The sequence below is a fragment of the Vitis vinifera genome, chromosome 14 (genome assembly GCF_030704535.1).
Source record: "Vitis vinifera cultivar Pinot Noir 40024 chromosome 14, ASM3070453v1".
Classification (NCBI taxonomy): Eukaryota; Viridiplantae; Streptophyta; class Magnoliopsida; order Vitales; family Vitaceae; genus Vitis; species Vitis vinifera.
Window position 1 is genome coordinate 17,828,932 of NC_081818.1, and position 19,007 is coordinate 17,847,938.

At 30.3% G+C, this 19,007-nt stretch overlaps 1 protein-coding gene across 1 annotated transcript; it reads left to right on the plus strand.

Annotated features, from left to right (window-relative positions):
- The first annotated feature begins 16,991 nt into the window (after positions 1-16,991).
- On the plus strand, positions 16,992-17,848 carry LOC100248367 (uncharacterized protein At1g66480). The gene has a single exon (XM_002271653.5). It carries the CDS (start codon positions 17,085-17,087, stop codon positions 17,598-17,600), a length of 516 nt encoding a protein of 171 aa, XP_002271689.1. The 5' UTR covers positions 16,992-17,084; the 3' UTR covers positions 17,601-17,848.
- Positions 17,849-19,007: the final 1,159 nt, after the last annotated feature.

Here is a 19,007-nt window from a genome sequence, read left to right on the forward strand (position 1 = left end):
AAATGAGATTGAGTTGAGCTTGGGTTGAATACCTCGAGTTAGAGGTCGAGTTAGATTGAAATTAAGTTGATTATTTCTTAAATTCGGGTGAAGCTTAGGCTAGTCATCAACTTGACCAACCCACCAAAATTGCAGTCCTAATACTTTCATAATCCGTTCTTTAATTTCTCAATTTCGCCCTCTAATTCTCTAATTCCGGTCCAAAGGATAGATTTATAATTACCCAAAAAGTTTATAATCTTATTTGGTTATACTTTGATCTCATACCTTTATACCTTTATCTGATTTTGTACCCTATGGTTGTCTAATTTTCTATTGAAAGTATTTAAGTTCCTTAAATATATATTTACTCATTTATAAAAATTTAAAATAACAATAAAGCTATCAATTTTATTGAAATCACATGAAAATTATAAATAGATTAAAATTTTATTTTTTATTAATTGTTTTGATATTTTAATTAGGGAGAATTGTGTTTTGGGCCTAGTTGGGCCCAAAAATTAACCTTTGGTCCATATATCATGTATATTTAAGCCCAAGACCCAAACAAAGTATGAAAATTAAGATGAAGGATATTGTCCTTCATTAATCCCTAAAATACCCTTAATCCTTATATAGGCACAAGTGAGTATGAATTTCAATTTTTTGTGTTTTTTTTTTCCCTTTTCTATTCCCTATTAAGTATTACTCGTTTCTAACTTTTTTTTTCCTTTTTCTTCCAATCTATATTTCTATTTTATGTTAAATAAAAAGTAATAATGTTTTTTTGTTTTTCATTTTTAAAGATATTGAATCTTTTTGCTCTTATTATAAGCAATGATAAAAATTTTGGGATTTTTCATCCAAATATTTTTTATCTTTTGTATTTGGATGATCATCTACAAGTTCCCATAATCCGATAAATTCTCATATTTTATAACACTTCCCCTTGGATGATCATAAGAATATGCCTCATTAAAACCTTACTAGGAAAAACCCTATGGGAAAAAACCTTAGTGAAGGAAAAAGAGTACAATATTCTTTTGGATTACTAAAACTGCCTCATTAAAAACTTTGCCAGTAAAACCCATTGGGAAAAAACCTGGATGAAGGAAAAAAGAATGAAGTATATCCATATTATCATTCTTTCTCTCATGTAAACATGATTATGATTTCTTCAACATTTCAAATGGTAGATCTCTCGATCTTCATATTCCAAAGTCATACCTTAACTTTTTCAATGTGATCAAAGGTAACGCCTTTGTGAATAGATATGCTAGATTATTGCATAACCGAATCTGTTGAACATCAATCTCACATTTCTTTTGGAGCTCATGAGTATAGAAGAATTTAGGGGAGATATGCTTAGTTTTGTCACCTTTTATGAATCCTCCTTTAATTTGTGCAATACAAGTAGCATTATCTTCATGTAATTTGGTTGCATTGCCTTTGATGGAAGGTAGTCCACATGTTTCTTGAATATGTTGGATCATTGACCTTAGCCATACACATTCACGACTTGCTTCATGAATTGCAAGAATTTTTTAATGATTTGAAGATGTGGCTACCATTGTTTGCTTGATTGATCTCCAAAATATTGCCATTCCACCATAAGTAAAGACATATCCCGTTTGAGATCGAGCTTTATGAGGATCTGAAAGACTTCCTGCATCTGCATACCCAATCAATTGTGATTTTGATTCTTTTGAATAATATAAACCCATGTCACTTGTTCCACAAAAGTATCACAATATATGTTTAATCTCATTCCAATGTCTTCGAGTTGGAGCGGAACTGTATCTTGCTAACAAATTGACAGAAAAAAGCAATATTTGGATGTATACAATTGGCAAGACACATAAGTGCACCAATAGCACTAAGATATGGTACTCCAGGACCAAGTAATTTTTCCTTCTTTTCGCAAGGACGAAATGGGTCTTTTTTCACATCAAGTGATCAGACAACCATTGGAGAACTTAAAGGATGCACTTTATCCATAAAAACGCTTCAAAAATTTCTTAATGTATGTTGATTGATGTACTAAAACTCCATTTGGAAAATGCTCGATCTGTAGGCCGAGACAAAATTTTGTTTTTCCAAGATATTTCATCTCAAATTCCTTTTTCAAGTAATTTGTTGTTCTTGTGAGCTCTTCAGGAGTTCCAACAAGATTTAAGTAATCAACATACACTACAATAATTGCAAATCTGGTTTCTGATTTCTTAATGAAGATGCATGGACATATAGGGTTATTAATATACCCTTCTTTTAGCAAGTATTCGCTAAGGCGATTGTACCACATGTATCTAGATTGCTTTAATCCATACAGGGATCGTTGTAACTTGATTGAGTACATGCTACGAGGCTTTCTACAATTTGCTTCAGGCAATTTAAATCCTTCAGGGATTTTCATGTATATATCATTATCCATGGATCCATATAAATATGTTGTAATAACATTCATGAGACGTATATCTAGTCCTTCTAGGATTGCCAAATTAATTAAGAAACGAAATGTGATTGCGTCCATGACGGGAGACAATGTTTCCTCGTAGTCAATACTAGGTTTCTACGAGAAGCCTTGTGCTACTAATCGCACTTTATATCTTATGATCTCATTATTCTCATTGCATTTTCGTACAAATACCCATTTGTACTCAACAGGCTTTACATTTTCAGGTGTTTGGACTACAGGTAAAAAAACTTCTCATTTTGTTAATGAGTTTAACTTTGCCTGTATAACTTCTTTCCATTTTGGCCAATCATTTTTTTATCGGCATTCTTCCACATTTCGTGGTTTAGGATCTTCATCATTTCTTATGGAGACCACTTGGAAAGTGAAAATAATATTATTTTGATCCCATTTTTCTCCCGTGTATACATAATTTACTGAGATCTCACAATTTTCAGGTACCTATGCCTCTTCAGGGGCTTTTCGTTTAATATGTGCCTCTTCATGGGCTTCTTGTTCAATATGTACCTCTTTAGGGGCTTCTTGTTCAATATGTGCCTCTTCAGGGCTTTCTGTATTATTTGTGCCTCTTTTAGGGCTATAGATTTATCAACTATAAACTGATCAGTCATTTTGATGGCCTCTTTTAAAGTGCCAAGTGTTTCTTGGGTTCTCCTCTTCCAGGGAGTTACATCCTTTAAGCCGACAAGTTTACCATGCTTCAGGCGTACCTTAGATTAATTTGTTAACTGTCCTACATGGACATCAATCCATGCTGGAGTATTTGCAGTCGGGATATATGACTTCGTCACTTTCTTTGTATGAATGCCTCTTGTAGTTGATTTGCAAGATTTTGCAAATGAATGATCCTTTGAACTTCTAGTTCACATTGATTTGTATGAGGATCAAGATGAGTCAAAGTCAATCCATTCCAAATAATTTCATTATGTTATTCTGGAACTAGCTCTTCTCCCCCCTAAGGGCGAGAAAATTGTCTCATTAAAATGATAATCTACACAACATGTCATTCTACCTTTTAAGTGTATAGGTAGACTAGTCACTAATTAAAAACTTCTAGTTTTGTAACGTACTTCCATATGACCTTTTACCCTGGGGGACCAAATTGGTCTTACAAGATTCTTCTGGATCTATCATCGTATAAAGTGTCATTCACGTGGAATCAAATACTACTAGTGACATAGAATAAGCTCTTCTGGAGCATTTAATTAGGTTTCTATCACCTAATATAGTATTAGCATTATTTGTCATCAATGTTGTGCAATTAATGAGACAAGAGTTTCATCAAAGTAACAATTCATAAAACATTGTCATAAAGACTTTGTCTTTATAGAATTGAATAAATATTATCATAGAGAAAAAGTTAAAATCAATAGAAAAATATTAGTCATTGATGATAACTTAACTTAATAACTTGTGTAAAATCAATGAGAGCATATATAACACAATAAAACAAATATGAAAAAGATAATTTAAAGTTATATATTTCTTAAATAATCTCACACATTTGATTTTGTAAGTGTGAAGCAATTTATACATAAAATAACAAGGAAGTATTTCAATAACCAAACTAATTGTAGTGATAGGTCAATAATTTTATTCTAAATATTATTATGATCTAAATCAATGTGCAAAAATTAATTCATAAATCAAAATTTCAAGAGAACATATCATGATTTAAAGCATCTTGTTGTCTCAAAATTTCAATTGAAATACTACAAATCCATTTGAACATATATGTAAAGATATAACATAATATATTGAGAACAATAGTTGAACCTATTGTAATTTCAAAATTATTTTGGATAATGAAATTATTGCATTAATAAAAATACCATATGTGGCAACATGCAATAATATATGTAAATTTTTCTACTAATGGCAGTATAACTTCTAATAATAGAAATTTATAAAAACTATCGAACACTTACCTATTTGTATAACTTGATATACAAAAATATTCATCTTTTGATAATATGTAAATATTATCTATATGCTTGTTATCATAGCTTCAGGCTATAATATATTTCATTATAACTTTTGGTTATATAAATTTCATAAAGTTGTACAAAATTGTTAGTTAACAATTTTGTTCTCTATAGCTTCTAGCTATAAGAAAATACATATTAACAACTTTGGCATAACCTTTGATTAGCACAAAAAATATTAATTTTCTTATTTTCATAACTTCGGGTTATGAATAATAATATTTATATAACTTCTAGTTATATAACAAAATTTAAAAAAATTATGTATCTTCTAGGTACATAGTTGTTCATTTCAACTTCCTTTTTTTTTTTTATTCATGTTTGGTAAAGGTCGACCAAATGTTTGGGAGTACGACAGGTACGCGACCCATGCCCCTTCATACCACATCTATAACACTTATTCTCATGGTTCTTAGGAGGTTTGTCTTGTAAACACTTCCCATTTTCTTGTTTTACCTCAATATTATTCCACTTCTGGTGGTGCAATGAGGCTTTCCTTTTTTTTGAGAATTTTGTAAATTATTTCTATAAGAACCATGGTATTGGGGATTTCTTCCACGATCACGACCACGTCCTTGTCATCGTCCAAGAGTTTGGGACAATATTGCATTCACTTCATAGAATGATTAAGATCTAGTTGGACGAGACTGATGATTTCTTATCAAAAGCTGATTTTTTGTTAAACCGTCATGGAGATGATGACGAAGGAAAATCAGTGTTTTTGCGCGATCCTGCAGGGATGCTTGATTTCCTTCTTTGATCATAGCTCCAAGATTCATTGACAATTTTGTTTTGAATAACTTCTTGTTATACAAGAGAATTATAAATTGTATGCATAGCTTCTAGCTATGAAACTATTGTTAATAAAAATTGTTTTCCATAATTCCTATTGTGAAAAATAAGCGAGTACAAAATAAAAATTAAAATTCAATCTTTTTCATAACTTTGAATTATGATCATTTTGTCGAAACAAGAAAATATGCAAATTTGTACATAGCTTCAGACTATGAACTATTTATGTATAACTTCTAGTTACACAATATAATTAAAAGAAATTAAAGAAATTGAAAGTTAATATCTTTCATAGCTTCAATCCATGATAATTTTGTCAGAACAAGAAAATATTTAAATTTGTACATAGCTTCAAGCTATGAACTGTTTATATATATATATATATATATATATATATATATATATATATATATATATATATATATATATATATATATATATATATAAATTTGTATATAGCTTCAAGTTATGAACTATTCATTGGGTAGATTTGTACATAACTTTAAACAATGAACATTTATTTATTTATTTTATAGCTTTTGGCCATAATATTGTTTGGTATAACTTCTAGTTATACCGTATAATTAAAAATAAATAATTGGGGATCATATACATAACTTCTAGTAATGTATTTGTAATTTTGTAATTTTTTTTCCCCATAACTCCTGGTTATAGAAATTGCACATAGTTTTCATAACTTATAGTAATGAATTTACCCCATAATTTATAATTTACCCCATAACTTCTGGTTATATGGATTATACATATTTTTCATAACTTCTGGTTATGAATTTACCCTATAATTTATAATTTATGATTATAAGGATTGTACATATTTTTCATAACTTCTGGTTATAAATTTATCCTATAATTTATAATTTATGATTATAGGGATTGTACATATTTTCCATAACTTCTGGTTATGAATGTACCCTATAATTTATAATTTACCCCATAAATTTTGGTTATAGGGATTATATATATTTATGTATTCAAATAAAATATATGAAAATAGAGATCAAAAAGTAATAAAATAGAAAATCATGATATAAGTTTATCACATACCTTTTTGTGAGAAAGAAGAGAGAAAGTCTTTCTATTTCTCTGAAGGGAAGAACATCTTTCTATTTCTCTAAAGAGAAGAACGTCTTTCTTATTTCTCTAAAGAGAAGACCATATTTCTATTTCTCTTAATAGAGAAAAATCTTTCTATTTCTTTTGTAGAGACTATTCGTGCTAATAACGTGTTGTAAAATTATAAAGTGAAAGGAGAAGAAAACAAGAAAGAGAAATTAGAACGTAAAAAGAGAATATAATAAAATTTTATTAGAGGTATCTCCCTTTTATAAGGAGTCACAAAGAGATATACATCAATATGGATGATCATCCACAAGTTCCCATAATCCGATAAATTCTCATATTTTATAACAATATATATATATATATATATATATATATATATATATATATATATATATATATATAAACTTTAGAAATTAAATTTCAAATAAAATATATTGTATAAAATTTTATCTAAAAATTATTGAAAGTGGTAGTTAATTTTTTTTATTAACTTTCAAACTTATCTAATTTTTTACTTGGAAGGTAATAGAACATGTTTACAAAAATAAAAAATAAAAAATATTAGTTTTTCATTTTTTAAATAAATGAGTATAAATATATTAAAAGAATTAAAGATAATCTTAGTAAAAAAAATTGATAAATATGATTATAATTTTAAATATAGATTCATTTGGATAAAATTTCACAAAAAAAAAAAAAAAAAAGTGGAAAGAAAGAACATTGCTAAAACTACAAAAACAAAATATGCAATTACAAAATTTTGATGATGAAATTTAAAAATAAAATTCGAAACAATTCTTGAGTGAGAGAATTTGAGTGGAAAAAAATGGGAAAGTTTTTCAAAATCATTTGAAATCCTTAACAAAAAGTAGTTTTGTACACCCTTGTATAATTAGTAATTTTGTCTTATATAGTTAGTGTAATACCCTTGTACAATAACTCAAATTTCATACATCATCTCATAAATATTTGACAATAGGTCGGTTAACCATGTTTGCATTGGTTTGGTTTTAAAAAAGAAGAAAAATTGTTGTATAATTTTATTTTTCAATCATCATAAGTGAGGTACATATTCAAATGACCATATACAAGTTAGATAAAGTGTATGAGATGAATGTATGTTTAACCAATGTGTGTAAGGAATGTCATTTATCCTCGGTTAGGGGAAATAAACAAACAAATTTTTCAAAATCACTTAAAATCCTTCACAAATAATAGTCTTGTACACCTTTGTATAGTTAGTATATTTGTCATGTACACTTAGTGTAAATACCTTGTTCAGTGACTCAAATAAAACGTTATTTTATTTTATTTTCAATGCAAAATGTAATTAAAAATAAGACAAAGAAATTACTTAAAAACTATTATTTAAGCCAAGTTTATTTATTTATTTCCTTTTAATTTTGGAAATAAAGAAAAAAAAATAAAAAAATTTATTTAACCATAAGAAATATGAATATAAGATGAGTTAGAAAATACCAAATTTATTTATTTATTTCATTTTATTTTTGGAATTAAAGAAATAAAAAATAAAAAATTTATTTAACCATAAAAAATATTGATATAAGATATGTTAATAGAGGATAGAAAATGCACAGACCCTCATCACAAAAGTAAAGAAAGAAATTGGAATAGAGGATAGAAAGGTCATGATAAGACAAGTTTAAGGGAAGGTCCTAATCCAGAGATAAAATCAAATGTTTCCATTGTGGAAAAAAAATGACATATGAAAAGGAATTGTCGAATTTGGAAAAGGGAACAAAATAAGCAGAATTAGGAAAAAAAAAATGACAATAATACTGCAACCTTTGTATCCAATAGTAATGAAGTTTTAGTGCTCTCATATGAGTGTTTGCATGTAGATGAACAATGAGTTAAGTGGATTATAGACATTGCAACCTTGTACCATTCTACTCCTCACTTGGAATTGTTTTATGACTACAAAGTTGGAGACTTTGGCACAATCAAGATGGGAAACACTAGTCATTCCAAGATTATAGGAATGGTTGATGTTTGCTTTGAAACCAATATGGGGTGCAAGTTGACATTGAAATATGTAAGGCATGTTCCAGATTTATGTCTTAATTTGATGTCAAGTTTTGTCTTGGACAAGCAAGTTATTAACCTCAATTCTTTATTGTCCAAAATACCAAGCCTAAATTACGTAGCAACTTTGGTCAAGAAAAACAAGAGAACAAGTCACTACGACTTTTATAGTACTCTGGGTATCGTCTTCAAAGACTGGCCTATGGAAGTTGTCAAACTAGGTCTAAAAGATTGCTTTTTACTAAATTCTTGAATTGGAAAAAATAAAAATTTGACTTGAACAAAATTGAATTTAATAAAATAAAACTTAAATAAATAGAAAAAGAATGATTGATTTATAATTCAAATGATTCAAGATTAGGGGTTCCACAATCCAACTTTGGGTATTGGGCCTTAGGCAAAATAAAAGTATCAATTTTAATTAGTCTTAGGGTATTCAGAATGTGGGGTCAAACAAGATCAACCTGAGTTCTGCAACTTAGGGTTGCATCCGTATCCTAACTTTTAATATTTTATTCCATTACTGAAATACCAAATAGATAAATGGGTATGAAAATTAGATTTAGGTCTAGGAGTTAAGACTTTACCACTCTGTGTAAATTTATTTTAAGGTAAATAACAATAGCAAAACCTTAGGTAACTAGGTATTAAGAATTACCAAGAATCCCTAGAATCAAGGAATGAGCTATTGTACCATCCCCTAATTCAAACTAACATTAGAGGATATTTCTATTTTCATCTATTATGCCTCAACTCTTCATTCATTCCATTTTTAGTTTGATACTACCCACTGTTTTTCCTTAGCTTTAACCCTAGGTTTTCATGTTTCACACCTCAAGATGGCTTTTTAGCCTCTCATGGTGGTGATTTCATTTACATAATCTATAAAAGAAGAATAAAGAACCATTCTTGAATAAAAGAAAATAGAAAATTTTGATTAAAATAAATAAAACAAACTGAGATTCTTCAATGTTGTCTTCTCTCCCTAAGAAAATCCAAGAACATTCAATAGTTCTCCGAACTCCTAAAAACGAACTCTAATGTCCTATTTATAGACTAAAAGTTAAGTTAACACATGGCAAGATCCTAGAGAGTATGTAAAATCTTCTTTCCAAATCAAAGGCTCTTAATAAAAGTTGTACAAATTTGAGTCATGGGAGCCTTTAATGAAAAGGCGCTAATTTTGCATGAGGATAATCTATTTCTCATGGTCATGCGAAATATAAATGGATTGGTAGCATTCTAACATCATTTTGACGCATTTGCGAAAAGTCGCATGTTCATGTGAAAATTCATATGTTTATGTGAAACTAATTTCCAAATTGCTACAAAACAAGCTCTCTAATCCATTTCGCACGATCATGCGAAAATTTCGCAAGTTCATGCAAAACTAACACTCATTTGATTCCTCTTTGTGCAGTTTTCTTCAATTATCTATATCTTCCTTGTTTTAGCTCTAATCTCCATATTGTTTAAAGCATTGGATTCCTGACTTCTTGAGCTTCGAAACAATATACTGCATGCCCAAAATTAGTCCAAGGAAGTACTCAAAATATCACCTCAAATTCATAGTATATGTTGTTGCTAGAATTTGAGTTCCAATTGGAATGTATGAACTTCAAGCCATATCCTTCAAAGTTTTTTTTCATGCTTTTTTCTTACTCTCCAACTCTTTCAACAACCTTCATTTCTTTCTCTCATGCTAAGAATTGCTCCACTTTCATTTGTTGAAACTTTCCTCATACTTCACACTCTTGGAGCTTGTTCTAAGCATATGTAGTCTTGTTTCCACCATGATTGAAAATGACTTCTCCAACTTGCATTCTTTTCATCCTTTAAACCTCATATTTAGTTCAAGATATATGTTAGATCCATGGTTAGGGTCTTAGCAACAATTCAAGTTAAGTTGAGTGAATTGAGCCTTTATATTTACATAATTCATTCTTGTATGTCCATTAAAGCACAATTTGTGGCTCTAATCAGTTATGAAAACCACTTTGGTAAAAACAAATGGAAGCTCACAAAGGGCTCATTGGTTGTTACAAAAGGAGAAGCATGTTGCACTTTGTACAAGACCCAAGAGAAAGTTTATAATGATTAGTTATATGCTATGGAGGCTACTTTCTTGAAGTTGTGGCATAAAAGGTTGGGGCATATGAGTGAGAAAGGATTGCAAGTTTTGGCAAGAAAGTTCTTAATTCCCTTGGCGAAAAATGAATCCTTGTTTTCTTGTGATCATTCTTTGATCAGAAACAACATAGGATTTCCTTTAGTAGCAAATCCAAGAAGTTAGAGAAATTGGATTTGGTATGCTCTAATGTTTGTGGCCCCATGGATGTGGAAACTCTTGGAGGAAACAAGTACTTTATCACTTTTATTGATGATGCTACAAGGAAGTTATGGGTTTATTTGCTCAAATCAAATGATCAAGTCTTTCAGTATTTTCTACAATTTTATGCCATGGTTGAGAGAGAGATTGGAAGGAAATTGAAATGTCTCATGTCTAATAATGGAGGTGAGTATACCTCAAGGGAGTTTGAAACTTAATGCAATAAGAATGGTATAAGGCATGAGAAAATAGTTCTTAATACTCCATAACATAATGGTGTGGTTGAAATGATGAATCACATCACCATTAAGAGGGTTAGGTGTATGCCGAAGACCACAAAGTTGTCTAAGGTATTTTGGGGTGAAGCTGCTAAGACTGCCTACTATTTGATAAATAGATCTCCATCATGTCCAGAGAAGGCATGAATAAGAAAAGATGTTTCCTATTCCCACTTGAGGATCTTTGGATGTAAAACTTTTATACACGTTCCCAAATAACAAAGATCCAAACTTGATGATAAGGTAGTTCCACATGTCTTTGTTGGGTATGGTGATGAAGAGTTTGGATTCAGATTATGGGATCCAACCAAGAAGAAATTGGTGAGAAGTAGAGATGTGGTCTTCCAAGAGGATTAAACCTTAGGAGATTTTGATAAAGCTAATCAATCTAAATATACAAGTGATGACTTCATAGAGTTGGTACCTATTCCTTTATCATTAGAGCAACCTAAAAATAAAGAGGAAGAAATTGATAAACTACCCAGAGATGATAGTGCAAGTGGCATACCTACATAAGAACTAGTTGAGCATGAGGAATAGGGGGGCAGGAGGATTTGATACTCTAGGCTAGGAGGTCTACTAAAGAGCATTGTCCTTCTACTAGATATCCTTGTTCTGAGTACATGTTAGTAATTGATGAGAGGAAACCACAAAGTTTTTTGGAAGCTAATTCTCATGAAGATATTAGCAATTGATTGAGAGCTATGCAAGATGAGATGGATTCCTTGTAGAAAAATGAAACCTATGAGTTAGTACAACTTCCTAAAAGAAGAAAATCATTGAAAATCAAATAGATGTTCTAGTGGTTAAGGGATATGGTTGAATAAAATACTGCTAAGTTGAAGAAGATTCACATAAATAAGAATGCCTCAAACATGTTGACAAAGGTTGTCCCCAAGTAGAAACTTCAATTGTGCATTGGGACAACAAAATTGAACTCCATGTGATGGAGTAATAGATTGACATTCCTCTCTCATGTGCTAAAGGGGGAGATTGTTGGGCTATGTTTGTCCAACCTTGAGCCCATATATTAGGCTATTTTAGATTTGGGTATTATAAGAGAGAAGAGGATTTGATTGAGAAAAAAAAATTAGGGTTGTTTTATGGGCACTGTTCTAAGGCTCAAGGTGAAGTTGCAGGTTCTTTCATCAACCTTTTGGGGAAGTTCCTGTGGTATGTTTTCTCCCTTATTTCTTTATATTCATGTTTTCCTAGGGTGATGGATTCCCATCACAAGCATTGAGATACTTATATAAGTTTTCAAGGTGAAGAAACGTAAGGACTTAATTATTGTATCCCCATTTATTGAAGTGGAAGAAATTTTCTTCGGTTTTTTACCTCAATTTGGAGAGTTTCTCCACATTATATTTGGTGTTTTTTTTTTTTTGGTTGAATGTTCTTAATTATCATTCTTGATTCTTGTTAGGTTGTTATTATTGTTGAGGGGTGGTTATTATTATTGAGTGGTGGTTATTATTGTGGAGGAATCTTTTAACCTTGACAAGTGAGTACTCTAAATCTCTCTCTTTATTTTTCTAATAGCAACTAGGAAAATATCATGGCCATTGACAAATAAATGTAATATGATTAAGTTGCCTCATGGAAAACCTAAACCTGCCACAACATTTCTTTATTGAAAGCTAGAATTTGAGATAGTCTTATCTTGGTGGAATTTCTCTTCTATAGTTGTACCTTGACTAACACAACTTTTTTTCTATAATTTATTAGATAAATTACATATAATGTTTTTTTTTTCTTATTAAAAATATACAATGTTTTTTTCACCTTTGTGATTAGGACTCTTGTGCAACTGTAAACCTTATTGAGATGGAAGGGAGAAAACAACTTACCATGATTCTATATGTTATAGTGAACATACTTAATATGTTTACTGCACTTTCTCCTATTATAAGAAAGTGTTATGATCAAAAGTAGACATTGATGGAAAGGCCTATAAATAAAGTATTTTTATGAGTTGAAAATCTTAATCGATTGATTTATGGGAGTGACATAGCATGTATGGAGCAACTTAGGATGGATAGACATACTTTCAATACATCATGTTCTATACTTCGTACTGGTGGTAAACTAAAGGATTTAAGATATGTTGATATAAAAGAAATGGTTTGCATTATTTTTTCATATTCTTGTACATCATGTAAAGAATCAAGTTATACAATTTCCATTCTTAAGGTTTGGAGAAATTGTTAGTAGGCATTTGAATGTAGTATTGAATGTGGTTATTTGCCTATAAGGAGTGTTACTCAAAAAACCAAAATCGATCTCTAAGAACTCTATAGATAAGATATGGAAATGGAAATGGTTTAAGGTATTGAATTTGGTTTGTATAGATTTAATTAATTCATAATATAGTGATCCTAATACTTTTATTTGAATGGAATTGCTTAGGAGCTTTAAGTGGAACACACATTCGAGTAAATGTACCTGAGGAAGACAAGTCTAGATATTGAGTGAGGAAGAATGGAATTGCAATAAATGTCTTAGGAGTTTGTTCTCAGGGCATGCAGTTTATTTATATATTGCTAAGTTGGGAAGGATCAGCCTCTGATTCCTAAGTGCTTCGAGATGCAATTAGTAAGAGAAATGGACTAACAATTCCACATAGTCACTATGTGTTTCCTAGAAACTATTGATTTTTTTAAATATATGATTAATTTTTTTAAATATGTTTTAGAATATTCATTTTAATTTAATACTGTCTTGTTGATGTTGGCTTTACAAAGGAAGGATTTCTTACCCCATATAGAGGGCAAAGATATCATCTCGATGATTGGAGAGAGTGATACATGCCAACAACTCATGAAGAGTTTTTCAACATAAAGCATTTTGTAGCAAGAAATGTTATTGAGAGATGTTTTGGTTTGCTCAAACTAGATTGGACTATACTTAGGAGCCCTTGTTTCTATCTAGTGAAGACACAGTATGAAATTATTCCGACTTGTCTTCTTTATAATCTCATAAAAGAGATGCCTATGAACCCATTGGAACAAGAGTTGGATGTGCAAGACCACCAAGTTGTACGTGAACCAATAACTATAATTGAATCATTATATCAATGGAATGCTTAGATAAGAAATTTAGCAATTCAAATGTTTAATGAATGGACAAATTGTAATATGTTATTTATTTTAGAAAAGAAAAATCTATTAGATGTTTTAGACTTATCATTTGCAAATTTTGAATGGTATTTTAAGATTATTATATGATGAACTAATTTGAATTGTATTTGATAATGTCATTTTAGTGTAAAATTTGAGATATAGTTAGATTGTGCTTACTATAATTGTCCTTATATTATATTTGTTCTTAAAATATAATTATATAATTTGATATTTTTGAAATATAGGATGATTCTACATTAAGTGGTCAGATAAGGGGGCGTGGAAGAAACAAAAAAGTATGGACAACTAGTGATCAGGATGAAAAATTGGTTGAGTGTCTTGTTGAGTTGTGTATTTCAGGGAAGGTAAAATGTGATAATGGGTTTAAACCAAGAGCATTTTTACAAGTGGAGAAGATGCTAGAGGAAAAGCTTTGAAATAGTGGACTTAAAACAAGTCCACATATTGAATCACGTGTGAAGACTTTAAAAAAAAAAAAAAAAAAAACGATTCAATGTCATAATGGATATGCTAACCCATGGTAGTGGGTTTTATAGGGATAAAAGAGAGAAAATGGTTTTATATGATCAAGATGTATTTGAAGGTTGGGTCAAAGTAAATATATCTACAATATTTCCTATCTTGTATTTTTATTCCACATCTTTTTAATTTATATGATGCATTGGTATATTCTTTTGCTTTCAATATATAATATATTTTATATGTCTGAATATCACTTACATTTTAATGCATGGTATATTCTTTCTTTTTGGGTATCTACCATTGATGCTTTTGGGAAAATAATTAGGAGCTATAGTTGAAAGTGATCATAAAAATTCATATAGGCCCTTTTATATATCATTTTTCTTATTTTCAAATTAATGTGGCATAAGATGATTATTTCTTTAAGTTAGTAACTTTTATGTTAAAGATGCTAATTATTTTTTGTATATTTTATAGGGACATAAAGAAGCTAATGGTTTGAGACTCAAACCATTTCTACATTTTGATGATTTTGTTTTTGGTAAAGATCATGATAATGGAAAATGAGTCATGTTAACTATCGATATTTTGAAGGAGTTAGATCAAGATGAAGTAAACAAAGACATTGGAGTTGATGACTTAGAAGTCGAAGCCTCTCATACTCATACAACTGCATCCACTGCAAATATAATGGACTGTTCATCACAATCTCATTGGAAAAGAGCAAAGAATGATGACACGACTTTAATTGATGTGATGATAAGGACATGCAATGCATTAGAGAGCCTTGTTGCTAACTTTAAACAACAAATGAAAAGGGAAGATAGAGTGGTTGGTGAATTGGAGAAACTTCCCAATCTTAGTAGGTTGGACGTGTTGAAGTTAAGTCAAATTATTATAAACGACCCGATGAAAGTCAAACTTTTGTTCAATTTAGGTGAAGATCTCAACATTGAATGGGTGAAACAACTTCTTCAAACCTCATGAATTTCCATGCTACATCCATGTTGGTTTATTATCTTTAGGTTAGATTGATAGAAATTTTCGGTTTGATATTTTGTTTCACTAATTTTCTATGAACTTTTTATTATTTTGTTGGCTTAATTTTGGTGGATATAATTTTAGGTTGTGGATTTTAATAGGTATCGTACTTATATTAGGAACTACAATGAAGTTTATGTTTTTTTATTTCCTCTTTTGCAAATAGAAAACAAGTATTTGCTAGTTTTGAGAATTTAAATGTTTTATAATTTTTCTTTTTTAGTAAAATTTAATTCTATGGCTTATTTTGCATGACAAATTATTCAAAATCTTGATAAAAGAATAAATGAATATTTGCGTATTTTAGGATTATGAATTTTATTGAATATGATACTTATTGAAAATTAGAATAAAGTTTGAGTTCATTGATTTTCTCTCTTGGAAATAGGAAAAGTATTTTCTAACTTTAAGAATTTAAATATTATAATAAATTTATTTTTTCTCTTTTTTTGGAAAAATATAATTTTATAGCTTCTCTAACATGACAAATTATTCAATTTTTTTAATAAAAATAATAATTGAATATTTGTATATTAAGGTTGTATGATTTTTTATGGTTAATTTTTTATTTATTGAGTATGTATTATTTTTTTAGTCATATTATTTAGTAACAAGAAAAACTCTCAAAATGTATTCTTTTTAAAATAAAGATAAAAAATTATTTTAAATCATATGTAAGGGTATTATTGTTAATTTATTTATTTTTTATTCTCATTCCTATTATTATCAAGCGTTACAATGAAAACAAATAATCATTCTAGCCTTAAATTCTTAAGTTCATCTAAATACTATAAATAGAATTATCAAATTCATTTTCATTCAAGAAGTTAGAAATAGAAATAAAAATGAAATATTCATTTGCATTACCTATTATGTCGTATCAAACAAACCCTCACAGAAAATATTTGAAGGTGCGACAAAAAAAAAGAAAAAAAAAAGGGGAGAAATCTTATAAGTGGGCACTTTCTCTGCAGATCCAATAGAATTTGTACCCATAATGCCCATAACATTTGAGCTGTTATAATGTGGTGCCCATGGAAAGCGTACATCCCCAATGACATATTTGCACGTATGACAAATGTAGTGTAGGCTTCTTATCAGACTAATCCACATACCAATCATTTCAAGTGACCACTGAAAACAATGTAAAGGACAATAATGTAAAACACCGCCACTACTTTTCTTAATGAGAATGTATGAAAGCTTGGTTCCGATAACAACGGCCGCGGTAGGCCCAAGCTGTTACGTAAAGGTCTTGCTTTTTGTTGCTTTAACCTTCACGACAATTCTGTTGTGATAAAATTGAATTTCCTCCATTCATATGTCATCCTCTTAGTGGGAATCCTAGCAAAAATTCCACAAATTCACACCACAAAAGACCACTTTGCTCCATGGGAAAATAATATATATAAGGGGGCATAATACAACCATAACTTCAGTTAATTCTACTACTAGTAGAAAGTGGGAGAGGAGATGGGAAACAATATTGGAGGAAGAAAGAAGGCAAAGGTGATGAAGATTGATGGCACAATCTTCAAGCTAAGGACGCCGGTGCGATCCATGGAGGTAGTTCAAGACTATCCAGGTCACGTATTGTTAGAATCAGAGGCGGTTAAGCACTTCGGTATTCGAGCAAAGCCATTGCAACCTCACCAAGAGCTGAAGCCCAAGAAAATATACTTCCTAATAGAATTGCCAACCCTGCCTCCCGAGGAGAAGGCCCACAGGCGGGCAAGATCCGCCATCAACATGAGCGCCAAGGACCGGCTAGAGTGTTTGATGTTGTCGCGAAGATCTGTCTCCGACCTTTCAATCGTTAAATCCACCAACGTTGCGTCTGATGGTCCGGGAACAAGCGCTGGTCCTGGGGTGACGAGGGTGAAAGTGAGGCTGCCCAAGGCCCAGGTTACAAACTTGATAGAAGAAAGCAAAGATGAAGACGAAGCTGCTGAGAAGATCATTCATTTTTACACGGAGAATGCCCGCTGAGTCTTCTAGTGGCCCCTTGCACCGGTGGACGCCTTAAGTATGCTAGTTTTGATTGGAATATGTACATTTTTTCTTTTCTTTTTTTATCAATTTTCTTTCCAAGTTCAATCCAAGTAGCTGCTCCAAATACAATAGTTTTCTAGAATAGATAATGGGAAATGTTCATATAGCTGTAATTTATGTGTTGTGTGTGCTTCACCAATTGTAAAATTTATTTTAATGGAGGGAATTGAAGTAATTAGTTTGTATGTTTGCGAGTATACTTTACAGCAATTTTGTAATGTCTCATATTGGATAGGAAAAAAAATTCTTCAAACTATATAAGTATGAACTCTTAATTTTGTAGATGCATTTCAAAACTATGATGATCATTTTAGGTCCAAAGCAGTGCAGGTCGTTACAGATTTCTTCTGTATTTAAAAATTTTCTCACACAAACAACTTAGAAATATTTTATTTATAATCAAATATTAATTAATTTTTTATAAATAAAAAATATGTTTTTATTTTAATAACAAAAATACTATTAGCTAAAAGGTATTTTTATCAACATATATTATGTCAAATGTTTATCCGAAATACATAAATACTAGCATGAGTGTTTTGCAAGATGGTGCCTTGGTGGCCACAAGGGGGGGGGGGGGGGGGGGGGGGGGGTCTGCATGTGGATAAGTTTGGTATAAGTTGGGATCATACCATTAACAAAGCATTGATGATGGCTTGACATTCAATTTCGCAAGTTGCAATTTTTGACCAATTGAGGTATTAAAAATCAATATCCGGAACCGAAGAGTTAGAAGAACCTCACATACATTTTTCATTGCTTTTAATGCATTTTCATTATGGGAATTGGAAAGGTCATAATTTTGCATTGGTAACAAAGTTGAAGGTACCAACGCCAACAAAAATGAAATTCAAATAATTAAGCAGACATGAATTTAGATTTCAAACATCATGATTTATGTATCATTATCATAATTCATCTATGATCTAATATAATCATACCCAAATGATTTTGCTTTAATTTATCTGTTGTAGAATCGGAAAAAATCATCAATAAAATACTTTTTTAGTAAGCATTAAAGTCTTTTTTTTTTTAATTTTTTTAAAATATTTTCTAAGTCTCATCAAATCTTTAATTTTTCTTTGAAAGTACTTCATTTCAAGAAGACTTTTGATTGTTGTAACCGAACGCAATGTATTGGATTGGTATGATTTAGTAATAAAATAAACACAAAGTGTGAAGGCATATACACAAACGGACAAAGTGAGAAGGGTTTTTTCTTGAGTCAAACTGATTACCATTTCAAGTGTTGAAACTTGAAACTGGCCCTTTTATTGATATGCAATGCCACGTCAACCATTATCTTTTGCCCTTTTAATTTAAGCCTGATAACGAATGATGAAA

Coding starts and splice junctions, on each gene's coding strand:
- LOC100248367 (XM_002271653.5), top strand. CDS start 17,085: ATGGGAAACAATATTGGAGGAAGAAAGAAGGCAAAGGTGATGAAGATT.